At 56.9% G+C, this 15944-nt stretch overlaps 1 protein-coding gene across 1 annotated transcript in view; it reads right to left on the reverse strand.

Moving 5' to 3' along the window:
• UPB1 (beta-ureidopropionase 1) overlaps window positions 1-15391 on the reverse strand; it is a 32244-nt gene extending 16853 nt beyond the window's left edge. The window contains exons 1-4 of the mRNA XM_045289569.1: window positions 15213-15391; window positions 11370-11541; window positions 9594-9681; window positions 214-308 (exon numbers count right to left, since the gene is read on the reverse strand). Of these exons, the coding sequence (XP_045145504.1) occupies window positions 214-308; window positions 9594-9681; window positions 11370-11541; window positions 15213-15316 (459 nt within the window). The 5' untranslated portion in view covers window positions 15317-15391. The remainder of the gene's footprint in view (window positions 1-213; window positions 309-9593; window positions 9682-11369; window positions 11542-15212) is intronic.
• Between the last annotated feature and the right edge of the window lie 553 nt (window positions 15392-15944).

Consider the following 15944-nt stretch of genomic DNA (forward strand, 5'->3'; position numbering starts at 1 on the left):
CTGCTGACCTCGAGGTGGGCAGCCCAAAGCTTAAGCACTACGCCACCAGGGTTTCCTTGGTGCAAGTGACCGGGCAATTTTAAAAGGTGGCAAATCATTCTTCGCGACGCTCCGCTGTAAAGCAAGCCGCAGATGGTGCCTTTACAGCTGTGGCCTTGGGCGGAGCCCCGTGGGTCGGGGGTCGGGGGGTGCTATGTTCACATCATGTTTTACCTTCTGGCAGAACTGGGTGGTGGGCCCGTCCTCCGCAGACTCGGCAAATTCCGTCCAGGGCAGCTTCTCCCTCGTGCAGAAGGCGAAGGGCATGGCTGGAATCAGAGGGCAGGCCGACTCAGGGCTGTGTCCACTGCTTCGGCTCAGAGGGGCCCTCAGCCTGGCGGGGATGGGGGCAGCCATGGGGAAGGGGCCACCACAGAAGAACAAGAATCGGCCTTGGGCCCTGAGCAACCCCACCCTCCGGGGCTTCATGATGGAGCCAGATGTCCTTGCTACAACCTTAAGGAGACAACATGCCAACATATGGGCAGCTCCCCACAGAACGCAGAATCAGAAGGGAGACCAGAGAGTCAGAGACTGGCGGAACCCTCGAGGCTACGACCTTCTGGGCTGGGCTGGAACTCACGGCCCTGTTTGAATCAAGAGCCATGCTGGTGCAGCCCTGGCCTCAGGACGGAGTTCCCAGGGTTAGGGAGGGAGGAGGGGTGCCAAGAGGATACACAGGGAGGACGCAGGATGCGGGAGGACCCACGGAGGGGATGGCAGGGATGAGGTGGAACAAAATGTGCCTGCCTTGTTGGATATAAAGCTGACCACCTGCTCTGTAAACCTGCACCCATTTCAAAGTCAGGGGCAAAAGAAACCTTTCCCAGCCAGCAGAGCCCCAGCTGCTGCCTGCCCAATGGTCAGAGCTTGACCACAGGATTTCTCAGGGAAGCTGGGCCCCTCAGCATGTGATCACAAGGAAGGGATGAGCCTGCCGGGGTGCAGCACAGCACCAACGAAACACACAACTTTCCTCTAGTTCTTGAATGCTTCTCCCCCCACTATCATGACCCTAGTTCTACCCTACAAATCCGGCTAGACCAGAGCATGTACACTGGTACAGATAAGAGCTCTCAACACACGGAATCCAGGACAGATAAACCCGTCAGGAGCAATAATGGGAGTTGGGATACCATGAGGGTTGGGGGAGGAAGGGGGAACTGATCACAATGATCAACATATAACACCCCCCCAGGGGGACGAACAGCATTAACATGGATGAAGGGAGACAACAGTCGGTGTAAGACATGAAAAAATAATAATTTATAAATTATCAAGGGTTCATGAGGGAGGGAGAGTGGGAAAAAAATGAGGAGCTGATACCAAGGGCTCAAGTAGAAAGCAAATGTTTTGAGAATGATGATGGCAACAAATGTACAAATGTGCTTGACCTGGATGGATGGATTGTGATAAGTGCTGTATGAGCCGCTAATAAAATGATTAAAAAATGTTTTTAATTAAACAATGATGATGGCAACATATGTACAAATATGCTTGACACCATGGATGGATGGATGGATACTGATAAGAGCTGTATGAGTCCCCAATAAAATGATTACAATTTTTTAATTTAAAAAATGATGATGGCAATGTATGTACAAATGTGCTAGATACAATTGATGTATATACATTGTTATAAGAACTGTAAGAGCCCTCAATAAAAGTATTTATATATTAAAAAAAACTGCCACCCAGGGACGGGCTGTCTCGGTAGAGGGAGCCCCCCACGGGTGACCTCCCGGGAAGTACGGGTCCCCTGGGGAGACACCAAGGAAGACGTGTGTTCTCCCCACGGGCCTGGCCTCACTGCGCAAGAAAGGCCGGCAATCTCCTTCCCTCGCGATTCAAGCTCAACCCTCCGAAGCTCGTCCAGCCGATTCTGACTGCCAGCGACCCCCCCAAGACGGGACACGACTGCCTCCTGGGGGTTCTGAGGCTGGAAAGCCAGTGTCTTCTGATTCCAACATGTCTTTTTAAAAGCTGGGGGGGAAGTTCCAGTAGCCCCTTCTATCTGTAAACCCATCGGAAGGAACTTCACAGAGCGGGTGGGAAATTTCCGTTACTCTTTACTGCCATTTCCCCAGCCTCTGCACACCTACGCGGTCCTGCCAGGGCGAGCTTGTCACCCCCCACAAACACCGGCTCAGAGTGCCACTTCCTCTGGGGCAGGTGGGGAGGGGTGTGGCGGAGGATGCCCATCCCCTCGGATCCCGGTGGGCGGCAGAAGCACTGGGCCTGGCAGGGCTTTCTGCTCCAATGGTGAGGTGCCCACAACCAAGCACCCATTCACCAGACAGTTTCCACCAGTGCCCCTCAGAGACACGGTTCCCGCCCTCGCTGTGTGCGGGCATCACCAGGGGTGCCCAATGGCTGACTCTTCACACGGCCGCGTGAGCCCTTCACTTGAGGTGCCTCTGGGGGACTCGGACCCCTAAGCCTCTGGCTAGCAATTGAGCGTGTTCACTGATGGCACCGTCTGGGAGCTTCCAGGTGGTGGTAGAGGCTACCAGCAGGGCTGCGAACCTCAAGGTCGGCAGTTTGAATCCACGGCGAAGGAAGTTGGAAGCTGCTCCACGAGAGAAAGAGTTCACAGTCTTGGAAACACACAGGGGCAGTTAGGAGTCCGAACGGACTCGGTAGCGGTGGGTTTGGGATTTTTTTTGTGGTTTAGGGGGTGAGCGAGTCCTCCTCCCTGTTATTCCTAGTACTTACTCCCTCCCGCTCCCCTTAGGTCACCATGTCAGGCCCCGAGCTCAGCCTTGGAGGCCTGGTCAAGCATGTCACAGGGCAGTTAGAAAACTCCGACCCTCAGGACCCTGGCCCTAAGGTTGTGCCCATCTCCCACCCAGTGGCATCGAGTACATGCTGACTCACAGTGACCCCACAGGGCAGGGGACAGCTGCCCTTGGGGGGGTTCCCAGACTGTAACTCTTTACGGGAGTAGGAAGTCATATCTATCTCCCATAAAATTGTGCCCTAATAACGCCCCAAGTCCACACCCCCTGCCGTCAAGTCAGTGCTGCCCGCTAGCCATGCTGCAGGGCAGGGTAGACCTGACCCCTGGGCTTCCCAGGCTGTAGGTCTTCACAGGAGCAGGCAGCCTCTTCCTCCTCTCTCGGAGCTGCTAACCTTTCCGGTGAGGGCCCAGTGCTTAACCCAGTGCTCCACCAGGGCCCGCCCACTGCTGTGGAGTCAGGGTCCCACCCCTGGCGACCCTCTAGGGCAGAGTAGATCGGCTCCCTGGGTTGTTGAGGAGGTCAGTGGTCACCGGAGCAGACTGCCTCATCTGTCTCCGAGAAGGGGCTGGTGGGTTTGGACCACAGACCTTACAGTGAGCCGGTCCCTGCTTAACCCACTGTGCCCACCATTCCTGGTTCAGTGAGAAGGTGCCAACCCCTGCCTCACTACCGGTGGCCACCCAGGGGAGACAGGCGAGTGGACAGCAGCTGGAGCCAACTGCAGCCCGTGGGGCCAGGCTGGCCTCTGGGAGGAGGCACCAGCTATTTTAAGGAGGCTGGCAGAGAAGCAGGCACTCACACCAACATCTCTCGCTGGCCATCAATTCTCAGCTTTCAGGACGCCAGGACACACACACACACACACACACACACACACACACAAGAGCCCCAAGGGAGCCAAACCTCCCGTCTCTCCATCTCCTTCCAAGTCCTCTTCTCCTGGCTGCTGTCGCTGCTTCCTGTTTACCCAGTGCCCTGATGTCAATGGATGGGGGCGGGAGACCCAGAGTCCACCACCCAGGCCTTCTGCAGCAAGAGGGTGCCGGGCTGGCCCCTCTTTAATCAACTCGGGGTCAGCCTCTAGATTCAGATGGTGTGGCTGCAGGTGAGGGGATCCAGGGCCCACAAACCCACTCTGGCCCGGGGCCATTCCGACTCAGAGCGGCCCTTTGGTCTTCAGGGGAGCAGACGGCCTCCTCTTTCTCCCACAGAGAGCCTGGTGGCTTTGAACTGCTGACCTTGTGGTTAACAGCCCAGTGCTTAGTCCACAGTGCCACCAGGGCTCCTGAGAGTCCTACAAACGGACTCCGTTTCATAGCGACCCTGTGGGCTAGGGTGGAACTGTGTCCGTTGGGTTTCCGTGGATGTCAGTCTTTCTGGGGGCAGACAGCCTCATCTTTCTCCTACGGGGGAGCTGGTGGGTTCGAACTGCTGACCTTGTGGCTAGCGGCTGAGTTAGTTAATTGTGCCAGCCTGGCCGATAATCACATGTGGGGCTGGTTGAAAGGCGGAGGGATAAATGGGTGGTGAGCCTCGCCTTTCTAGTTCTCGGGTCTCTTGCTTTGTGATGGTCGCACCAAGGTGCAGCTGCCTTACCAATTCCCTGCTTCAGCTTGCAAGATTGACTTCCTACAAGACATCCCCAAGGAGAAGCCACCTGGACCTATCCCGATGCAGCCCTGGGTGCTGGAGCAGCCGTGTGGAGACCCCTGCCAGTGCTGAGATGTTTATTCGTTTACCGACTCAGCTTTCCTCCTGCAGTCGGCGTCATTGCCTGTTTTGTGAGGTGGAGGACTTTGTGGACTGGTGTTGGGTTAATGGGTTAATGTTGGACTTGTGGGCTTGGGCAGCATTGGGTTGGGATGTTTTCATGATGCACATTTTCTTTACATAAAACTCTCTTATACATGAGTTGCTGTGGATTTGTTTCTCCAAAGTACCTAGACTAATACAGCGGCCGAGTACTTTAACCAGGGCACCACCAGGGCTCCTTTCAAAGGTGAGACCAGTGTGCTGGGCCTTGCCAGATGAGTTTCCCAGTCCCAATAAAGGGCAGAAATTGAATTGTGGAGGGCCGGCCTGGCAGGAACCCCCAGACAGAGTCACCATCTTGGAAACCCACAGGGGCAGTTCTACGCTGTCCTGCAGGGTCGCCGTGAGTCAGGAGTGTCTCCGTGGCAGTTAAGTTTGCCAGGGACCAGGAGGAGTCCTGACGGTGTTACACTGGGGTCGTTAACCGCAAGGTCAGCAGCAGTTCCTTAAAACCCTTAAAGATTTACGGCTTCTGAAATCTTAACCCACTGCCTCTCCCTGTTGTCAAGTGGATTCCCACGCACAGCGACCCTACAGGACAGTCAAGCCGCCCCTTTGGGTCCCCCAGAGATGGGCCGAAAGCCACAAGATAGGAAAGCAGGCCTGCACAGGGGGCAGGGGGGCTTCAAAAAGTTTGAGGAAAACTGGGATTCAAAGACAATGGGGGTTTTCCCAGGAACTTTCAGAGCCCCCTCCTAGCTCAGCTGGTTTGAAAACCCAGAGTCCCCAGCAGCAGCGGAGAAGACCAGGGGCACCCCCATCCCACACTCTCCCACAGACCCTCCTAGAGAGCAGAGGTGCCTGTGGATGGGGAAGAGGGGGCGGGGGGGCGTGGGCTGCTTGGGTCTGGGGAGGAAGCAGTGCTTTGCCCAGACCCTCTCCCCAAGAGAAGGCTGGAAACCCATTCTCCAGAGGGTGTTTCACGTTGGGTCATGGCCATGGGTGGGTGGAGGGGGGGAGGCACTGAGAAAGAAGGTCTGAGAGTCCAGCACTCCCCTGGGGCCCCGTCTGCCTCCTTCTTGGCAGGCGATTAGAAAGCGCTTCTCTGGGGACCGAGCCGCCTGGGAGGAAGGGCCTACAGCTGCCAGCAGCCTGGGTCATGCAGCAAACAGCAGGTAAGAAAGAGCTCCAGGAGATGAGCCCTCCTCGAGCCCACAACCAGCTCTTCATTTTCTCTTTGGGAAAATACGAGGTTAAAGCAAAACGGATCACAGCGGCCTCAGAGAAACCTTTAGGGGACAGAAAACAGCCACGGGGGAGCTCTTGTTTCTCCACACACAGCCTCCAGCAGGTGCCAGGTGCTTCTGAGGCCCCGTGGTACCATCTCTCTAACTTAACTCTTCCCAAGGAGCTCTGGGATCTCCATCTGTCCCCGTGCCCAGAGGGCAGCCTGAAGGTCCTTGGGGCATGTGAATCGAGAATCTGCCCAGTGGTCTTTGGGTTGGGGGAACAAGAAGCAGGCTGCAGGGGCAGGGGCAGGGCTGAGGGTCGGGGAGGTAAGGTTTTCCAACAAAAGCCTCATAGGACAGCACCGGCTGCTCCCAAAGAATGAACGGGTACCTTGATGTGAAGGGGGGCAGGGGGGAACGAAAATAATCACTCAGCTTGACATTCTTGGCCTTTGCCTTCACCAAAGCTCCTTCCTTACAACGTCGTCCTTGAAGCCACCCCCACCCCCATCATCCCATGAGAAAAACCAATCAAGGGGATGCTCTCATCTCGTCACCCCCCGCCCGAGAGTCACCCTAAACTTCTGAGCTGACTGTCAGCCTTGCATCCAACTGGCTGTGGTTGTTACACGATCTGTTCTCAATTTGAGACTTATGAGTGAAGGGGTGGAGTTGAGCCTGTCAATCAGGTGGCAGCTTGATGACCTCATTTGGAGGCACTAAAGAGATAAATAGCTCTCTTCAGGTGGGACACCGGCTCACTCCCTGGGAGACACTGCAGCTGACAAGGCACATGGAACTACGCTAGTGCCAGGAACTGGAGGAACCACATGGAGACCCCAGCCAGCACTGAGATGCTTACAATGCCACTGGATCCACAAGACTTCCCACCCACGGGCCTGTCATCTTCCTGAGTTCAGCTTTATTGCATGGCTGTGTGCATCTAAAGTGGAATTTATAGACTGGTATTGGTTGTATGGGCTAATATCGGACTTATGGACTTGATCTGGACTGGACTGGGATGTTTCCTTGTATATAAAGTTCTTTCTTATACACATAGGCGTGTCTATGAATTTTATTCTCAGTCCATCGGACTGACACACTGGCCCAGCAGACCCCTCGCAGGCCATTGCTTCGATGAGCCTGCTCTGTATGAATGCACCCCAACGAGCCCAAGACAAGTGTATTCCCAAGAGGATTGGTCTGCAGTCACCATGGATGGCAGGGGCATGTCTAAACAGAACTTTGTTTGAAAGAGACCCGTGTCCTCGTATGAGCGCGAATCCCAGTAACCAATCCTTCTTCATGGACCCTCGCCTAAGCAGGAGAGAGGGGGAGAGTCAAAGCCACTGCATCGAGGTGATTCCAACACAGAACGAGATCCCACAGGGCAGACGCTTCCCCCCAGAGAAACTCAGGGCCGAGTTCGAGGGACTCTGCCCATCTCCAAAGACAGGAGATGCACCCAGATTCTGCCCCACAGCCATCGCCCTAGCTGTCAGGACTTCTGCCAAGGACCAGTCACTGTTCGTGCCTTCGTCCGCCCTGTCCCCCACTCCCCCGACGCCCGCATTCCACATGTTAAAGAATGGAGAACCGGTCTCGGTTATTGGACCTCCAAAGAGCCTCGGTGGCACTGTGGGTTACACAACAGTCTGCTCTCCCCGAGGTTGGCAGTTTGAACCCACCAGCCGCTCTGAAGGAGCAAGAGGAGGCTGAGGGGTTCTGGTGGCACCGTTGAGGTGGTTAAGCCCTGGGCTGCTAACCTCAATGGCAGCAGTTCGAACCCCCAGCCGCTCTGAAGGAGCAAGAGGAGGCTGTGGGCTCCTGTCAGGGGCAGTTCAACTCCATCCTACAGAGAGGCTGTTTGTTGAGTCAGAATGAGCCGAGGGCAGTGGGGCTGGGGCTGGGGCGAGGGGTTCTCAGTCCACAGCTTGCTTTCTGAGCCCTTATTCTCAAGGACACGTGCAACACCCAGGAGCAGCCCTGGGCCAGTACCTCCAGCCCACCCAGGCAGCCTCACCCCCACCCCCACCCTCACCCCCATGGGCCCCAGCCTCTGCAAGGCTGGGTTTATGCAGGTGGCACTCACGTCAGCTCCAGCCCCAGAATCCTCGTCGGCCCCCACGGCTCATGGTGAGTCCCCTCCTGGGGCCCCGGACTTAACAGGATGCCCGTGGTCAGGGGCTCCCATCTGGACGTGGCCAGGGAGGGCTGGGCCTGAAAAAGCCTGAACCCGCAGAAGGCGAGAACCTCCCAGAGGAGGACAAAGCAAATCTCGCCCACCCCCATCGAGAGGGACAGAAGTCCTGGGGGGGCAGTGGCTTACAAGAAGGGCTGCCTTCTACTCCTGTAAAGCGTTACTGTCTCAGTAACCCACAAGGGCAGCTGTACTCTGTCTCCTTGGGTCACTATGGTTCAGGCATCAGCTCAGTGGCGGTGGGGAGCCATGGCGGGGTCAACTGAGTTGCAGTGTTCCTAGGCGATTACAAGGATCCCCGGTGGTGCTCAGGGCTAAGCATCGGGCTGCAAACTGGAAAGTCACGGGTTCCAACTCACCAGCCGCTCCCAGGGAGAAAGGTGAAGCTGTCTGTTCCCGAAGAACCCGATGGGCTCAGGAACCTTAAGGAGCCGTTCTGCTCTGTCCAATCGGGTCACGGAGTCAGAACCGGCTCAACCATTGCCCTGCCCCACTCTCTGCGTCTACACCAACATCTTGGAGTCTTGCCTGTGCCCGGCACCACCAAGGCTTTGTGATAAAAAAAAAAAAAAATCTAGATGTGTTTGTGCAACAAGCCAGAGGATTCCTCTATTGATGTAGAATAAGCGCCCCCGCCCCCACCCCAAGACCAGGCCATGATCCAAGAGAGGGACCCACTAAAGCTGCATGGAAGAAGCGCACTGGCCTGTGTGATCCAAGGATTGTAAACAATGCCATCAAAATCCGGAGGAGGGAATGGCAGCAGAGCTTAGACGGTGAGCACCTGGTGTGCAGAAGGCTGTGGATGACAGTGCGAGCCCCAAGTCCATCTGCAGGGTCCACGCATGGATTAAGCCTCTGGCAGATCCCCTCGGATCAAAGCTGAGGGATGTGCATAATCTTGCTGTTGGACAGAGAGCAAGGCTAAGTCGTTTACGGCTCATGTAGCTATCATGTTATCGCCCCTTGGACCCGTTTTAAAGTTGTTTCCGTTTTTACTATTTTCTGGTTGCTTTCTGATGGAGGTTTCTCTCGGTGTTGTCTAGTCATTGTGCTTTTGTTTGTTTTTTGAGGTTTGTTTGGTTGCTGTGTGTGTTTTATAGGATTTTCTGTATATGAAATCCCAGGTAGGTAAGTGGATTAATAATTACCAGGGGCATGGCAGGGGAGGTTGGGGGGGGGGCAGTGCAGAATGGGGCGCTAACAACGAGTAGGACAAAGAAGAACATGTCCTGAAATTGATTGTGGCAATGATTACACAAATCTTCACGTGACCAAACTATTAAACTGTAGGATGTGACATAGATGTCAATAAAACTATATTCAAAAGAGAGACGTTGAGGGCAGATTGGGCCCAGGGAGTGGATTCAGACCACGTGGCGGGGGGCGGTGTGCCCGTGCTGGGGGGCCCCTGAAGCGGCAGACCAAGAGTCTTTCCTAGCAGTCAGAAAAGGGAGGAAATACTTTTGAACAGTCGGCAGCAAGCCCTCGTCAAGGTGAAGCAAAGATGGGGGAGGGGGGGTGTCTTGGCGAAGTTTGTGGGCAGAGGGCTGCGCCAGAGAAGGGGCCTTCTCCCTGGGTGTCTGGAAGCTGCGGTGCGGCAACCCGCTCTGGGGCAGAGAAGAGACTTACTCCAAGCTTCCTGGAAACAGATGATGTTGACCTTGCACATGGCGGCCACCTCGGCGATGGCCTGGATGCGGCGGTGCAGGGCGGAGACCTGGCAAGGCAGAGGGAGGGGGGCGCTCAGTGGAGAGCCACTAGTCAACCCAACAGCCCCCCCCCCCCCAGGGGAGAAAGATGAGGCTGTGTACCTCCTTAATGACAGACACTCTCAGAAACCCACAGGGACAGTTAGTTCGACGTAGTCCCGTAGGGCCGCTGTGCGTTCAAGTCGAGCCAACGGCAGTGGGTTTCGTTTTTTTAGGTTTAGCGCTACTGGTAAGGCCAGGTCCAGATGCAACAACAGGCAACCATGTAGCAATGTTGGCAATGATGGTGCCGTTAGGCATGGGGTCACTGGGCATTGGTACTGACTGGAACTGCCTCACTCTCTGCCCCGCCGCCTTCCTGCGTGCTGGGACTCTGCTGGCCTCAGGGGTGGGCACACCCGCCAGATCCGGAGAGCTGCCTGTGCCCTGTCATGCTTTTCGCGACCTTGGGTCCTGAGACGCTGCACCCACTGCCCTGCGATCCGGCCTGAGGCTGCGTGAGTCTGAAGAGGGATTTGGGGCCTACCATCAGACTTATGGACTGGAGTTGAACTGAGATGGGGTGCCTTCTTTTGATATAAGATTACGTGTTGAACAGAAATGTGGGTGAAGGGAGACAAGGGACAGTGCTAGACACAAAATAACAATAACAACAGATAATTGATCAAGGATACACGAGGGAGGGAAGGGGGGGAAAGAGGAGCTTATACCAAGGGCTCAAGTAGAAAATGTTTTGGAAATGATGATGACAACATACGTACAAATATGCTTGATACAACTGAAATATCCTTGATACAATGCTAATATATGGAATGCTAATAAGGGCTGTAAGAATTGAAATATGCTTGATACAATGCTAATATATGGAATGCTAATAAGGGCTGTAAGAGCCCCCAATAAAATGTTTTTAAAAAGATGACTTGTTGGTATAAAGTTCTTTATTCTATGTTTATGACAGGAGCTCCTATAGTGCAGGAATTACACATTGGGCTGCAATCCAAAGGGTCCAAAGTTTGAAACCACGAGCCGCCCCACAGGAGAAGGGCGGGGATGTCTACTCCCCTCAAGAGTGAAAGTCTTGGCGACCCACAGGGGCAGGTCTGCCCTGTCCTAGAGGGTCGCTGTGAGTCAGCATCCACTCAACGGCAATGGATTTGGGTTCTCAGTCTTGCTTATTCCTCCACCTAGGCAGCTGAAACACACTCACACGTGAAGAACTGGTGGGTCTTCGGGAGCTCTGGTTGCCCATTGAGCGGCTAGCCATACACTCAGCGGTTCGAACCCACCAGCCACTCCTTGGGAGAAAGATGAGGCTGTCTGCTCTGGTAAAGGTTTAGAAGTCCCGGAAGCCCAAGGGGGCAGCTCTACCCTGTCCTATCGCATCAAACACAATGGCAGCAAGTCACCGAGTTTCCCAAGGTTACAGTTGCCGATTGTACCCTAGGCGTCCCTGGCTGCCGGTCCAGGGCTTGTGACTGCGCGCGAGAGAGACACAGCCACACCAGGGTCACCAGCGGCCCGGGCTGGGGTGCCCCGGCGGGAGATACTGGCAGAGCCCCTGCACCAAGTGCCAGCTGCCACTTAGCAAACAGAACTTCTGATCATGATCTGGAGGGGCCACTGGGGAGGGTGGAACGGAGCAGGCTGGCCTGGGCACAGGTGGTGGCCTGGGCCTGGGGCGGGCATACTCACACACCTGGTCAGCCACGGGGGCATCGGTGGAGAGGGCCGTCCGGTTCTGCACCAGCCCCACTCGCACGCTGCGAGGCCCCCTCAGCTGTTCGGGGGCCGCCTCAAAGGCGTAGCCTTGCAGCTCGAAGTCCCCGGCTGCGGCCGCGTCCAGGGCCTCGAGGGGCAGCTCCAGTTTCCTAGGAAGGACAGAAGGGAGGAGACACGGATGAGGGCCACGGCGTTTCCAGCCACCCTGTCCCTCCTGCACCCTACGTAGCGAAGTGGTCAGGGGTTCGAGGGATCATGGGGGTGGGTTCTCCAGGGGGACCACCAGAGCAGCCATGTCAGGGCCCAGACTGACCCCGAGACGTGCACTGAGCTGTGACTGGGGAAGGGGCAGGCCGTGGGGGTAGGAGGGCCTGTGGAGACTGGAGCATGTGGCTTTGGGGTGCCAGGGTGGGGGTGCTGTGGCCATTTCCCACTAGGACTTTATCTCAGAGACACCCCGCACCCATGGCTGTCTGATGGTGGCTTCTGTGTCAAAGCCATTGAACGGACAGAGCTCAGGGCTTGCCTGGCCGGGTCAGGGGAGCAACGAACACAGAAGGGCGACTTACAACAAACACTGCCCAGCGGACAGTCACCATGGATACACCCCTCCGACACCCACTGTCCCCAGGACAAGGGCCCTGGGGTGGGGGGGTGTTATGAAATCTCCCGGGAACACATCAGAAGTAACCTGACAGCCGAGATCTAAGAATAACCCCCCTCCCCTCCCACTTTACATCACTCTCAAAGACGTTCTCTTCAAAATCATAGTCCTGTCAGCCCTGCTCCCAGCCGCCCCCTGACAGCTCTGGGCTGCACCCCGCCCCTGACAACTAGCCCGCCTGCCATGCACACCCAGGGCCCATTGCCAACAGGGGTGGGGCTGACGCTCAGCCAGTCAGCACCCCTCTGGACGACGCCAGGGCACCCCGAGTTGCTTTCGGGTAACTCTAATGGCTCGCTCAGGCAGACCCTGGGAAGATAGAGGGGCTGGTGGCTACACCCTCCTGAGCTGAGCCTATGGCAGAAGGCCCAGTACCCTGGGAGGGGGTTCTGGGGAAGGGCGGGGACCTGTCCCCCTTGGCCATCCAGGAGGCTGTAACCATCTTCACTGTCCCTGAAGCCCACGGTCCACTCTCCCTGACTGCATCACTCTGAGAGCAGTCCCCGCCCCTCTCCCCAGGCTCCCTGCAGACCAGAGTGCCCTCTGCTCCCTGGGCCATCGCCACTCCACCCCCCACAGATCACTGGGCCTTTCTGCCCAACCACCTCAGGGAAGACTTGAACCTCAAACCTCTAGGTCAGCAGCCCAGTGAGCCATTCCATTCCCCACCCCGGAGCGTCCCAGCACCCTGCCTGCCCAGTCAGCCTGCAGGATGTCGTCTTCAACACAAAGGTAGCAGGGCGGTGCCCACCCAAGGGGCCACGCCCAGGAGACCAAAAGGGTACCTTTGGGTCGGAGACAAGCAGGAGGCAGGAAGGGGCCGGCTGCCGTTGCCCGGTGCTGTGGAGTTGGTTCCGACCCACAGCACCCCCTGGTGCTGTACCCTCCTTACAATGGTTCCCATGCCCGAGCCTATTGTTGCTGCCCCTGGGTCCATCCGTGTCGTCCAGGGCTCCCTCCCTCTCTCTGCCCCTCTACTTGACCAAGCACGATGTCCTTCTCCAGGGACCGGTCTCTCCTGACAACACGTCCCCAGATGCGAGGCAAAGTCTGGCCATCCTCGCCTCTAAGTGACCCTGCTGGCATATTAGAAACACCAGGGACAGCACGTTCAGCAGCAAAGCCACACACAAGCCATGCAGGACGACAACCTAACAGACAAGTGGTGGGAGAGGCTGAAAAACCAAGAAGCGAACACACTGTCACCGAGTCGATACGACTCATGGCCACCCTCTGAGCCCGGGGAGAAGTGCTCCCGTGGGTTTCTGAGACTGTCACTCTTTACAGAAAGGCTGCTGGCTTTGAACTGCTGACCTGTGGTCAGCAGCCCACTGAGTGACCACTATCCCACCACCCTGGAAAAGACAGATGGATGAGAGCTGTCTCATTAGGGCCAGGACACAGAGTGTGGATGCTTGCATGGGGCACGAATCCGCTCTGCCCACCTTCACAGAAAAGTTCTGAAAAGACTAAACCCCCAAACTCAACAAAGGGGGCAAATCCTACCCCTTCGTGCCCCCTCGCCACAGCATGGGAGCCTTAGGCTGTGCCCCTCCTCAGCATCCCGTCTCTGTCCCTGCAGGCCTCACTGGATGCAGAGCGAGGCCCAGCTGCCGGGCCCCAGCCCTGGGCACCCCCCCAGGAGCCCCGTCCTCCATGTCCCATCCCCCCTACTTCTCCCTCGCCTCCTTCATGGTCAGGCACCATGTAATTGTAAACAATTAAAATTAGACTCTACCTTAAAAGGGACGTGCACACAGGGAGCGGAGGACCAAAGGGGACAAGGGGAGAGGATGAAAAACAAGGACTCCTCTTCATCGCTAAGGAGCTCCAGCAGTGCTTGTGGGGCTGCTGACCGCCAGGTCGCTGGTTCGAACTCACTGGCCTCTCCAAGGGAGAAAGATGAGGCTGCAGGCTCCTGTACTGATGGACAGCCTCTGAAACCTTAGAAGACGGTTCTGGTCTGCCCTTACAGGGTTGCTGTCAGAATCCACTAGACAGCTGTGGGTTGTTGACCCCCGCAACCTCCCCCTACACACACAGGGTTTTCTGCTCTCTCCCTCTCAGCTCCGCACAGGATCTTATCAGGAGAGCATGCACCCTACCCTTAAAACCAACGCACCGTGCCCTCCCCGGGAGCTGAGACGTTCATCGTTTTACCACATTTTCTTCTGAAGCCCCAACTCTCAGAAAAAAAACAGAGGCGTCTAGCAGGGGGTCCCCTCTGTGTGGGGGAGAACTCTTGGGAAAGTTTGGGAAGAGCACCATCTCCCAGGGCCAGTCAACCCTACCCCCCACCCCGCCCACCTGCTACTGGCTGTGAGAGCAGCCATGCCCATTGCAGTCCAGCCTCAAGGTCACTGCCTCTAGGTCCTCTCTGGCCAGCTTGGGGGTGGGGGAGGAGGAGGGCCAGGTGTCACTCTAGAGAGGACATCGGGAGGTGGACAGCAAGGCCCCTGTGGCAGGGTCAGGCATAGAAGCCATGGGAGAGTTCGAAGGAAGCAAAGAAACCACAGGGCACGTGGCCATAGCTCCCGTGGCAGTGTGGGAGACCCCAGGGAGCATTTCCTTCTGTCCTGCAGGGTGGCCGTGCTAGGGTTGGCTCCACGGCCCTGAGCTTTATTCCTGTGTAGGGGTGAGCAAGGATGGGGGAGCCTCTTTGCTGGACCACCAGGTTGTCAGCTCAAGCCCACCCAAAGGTGCTGCCATAGAAAGGCCTGGTGGTCTGTCTCAGAACAGTTGCAGGGTTACCATGAATCGGAGCAGACTCAAAACTTGGGGGTGGGCACTCGAGACTGGTCACTCACGCCGGGGGAGGGGGGCAGCCAATGGGAAAGAGTGGCTCCTTATGCACCCCCAGGTTCCCACCCCCACTCCCACTCAGACGGGTCCTTGCAGGATGGAGTCTGGGCACCTCTGGGAGGAGAGGTGGGTGGTACTGAGGGGGGGTTTTGTAACCATCACCCTGACCCAGCAGCCCCAGAGCACCCTGGATCCATGACACCCAGGGCCCGATGCTCTCGGTTTCCCAATTCAGGGTCCTAATGCCATACTTTAGGACCCCCAGACCTTAAAGCCTTCTCCCTGGCCACCCCCAAGACGTGCCCATGGTGGGCTCGGGACCCCCACCTCACCGGCTCAGCATTTGCACCCTACCTGGTCTCCTTGCCGTAGAGGATACGTTTCACCTCCCGCAGCTCCGCAGGTGGCAGGTGTTTCTCTAGGCATTGCTCCAGCGACCCCAGCTCAGGCCCGGCCATGCTGCAGTCCGCCAAGCCCGGGTCAGACGTCCGGACCAGAACTGCGCGTACTTTGTCCCCGGACGCAGCAGGACCGAGTAGCCGGACTGCGCATGCGCCCTCAGCCCTGGAGGGGTGGGGTGGGGGCAGTGAGCAACCCCAGATGACTTCGGACACGGCCCCTTCACCAACCACTGCTCGTGGTTGGGATTGGCCCCTGCCTGCACCCCTAGCCGTCTGTGGCCTCCCCTCCGCAGACCAACACCGCTGCACATCGGGCACGCCCGCTTTGCAGTTAGGGCCGCCCCCTTGGTAGATGGGATCCTCCCACCCCACCCTCCAAGATTCTCAGGGTCTCCCGCTCTGCGACTCAAGATGGTGTGAGGACCACACGAAGTTGGACGTGTTGTCAGGGGAGACCAGTCCCTGGAGGAGGACGTCATGCTTAGTCAAGTGGAGGGGCAGCTCCAAAGAGCAAGACCCTCATTGAGACAGGTTGGCACCGTGGCTGCAAACCGTGGGCTCAGGTGAGCCTTGGGACAGTGGCCCCGGGGCCGGGCAGTGTCTCCTTTTGCGGCTGCGCACAAGGTCACCGTGAGTCGGTACTGACCAATGGTTCCGCACCTCAGCCACCATCCTCGAGACCCGG

The sequence above is a fragment of the Echinops telfairi genome, unplaced genomic scaffold, assembly GCF_000313985.2.
Source record: "Echinops telfairi isolate 266 unplaced genomic scaffold, ASM31398v2 ScPeMD7_29;HRSCAF=101, whole genome shotgun sequence".
NCBI lineage: Eukaryota > Metazoa > Chordata > Mammalia > Afrosoricida > Tenrecidae > Echinops > Echinops telfairi.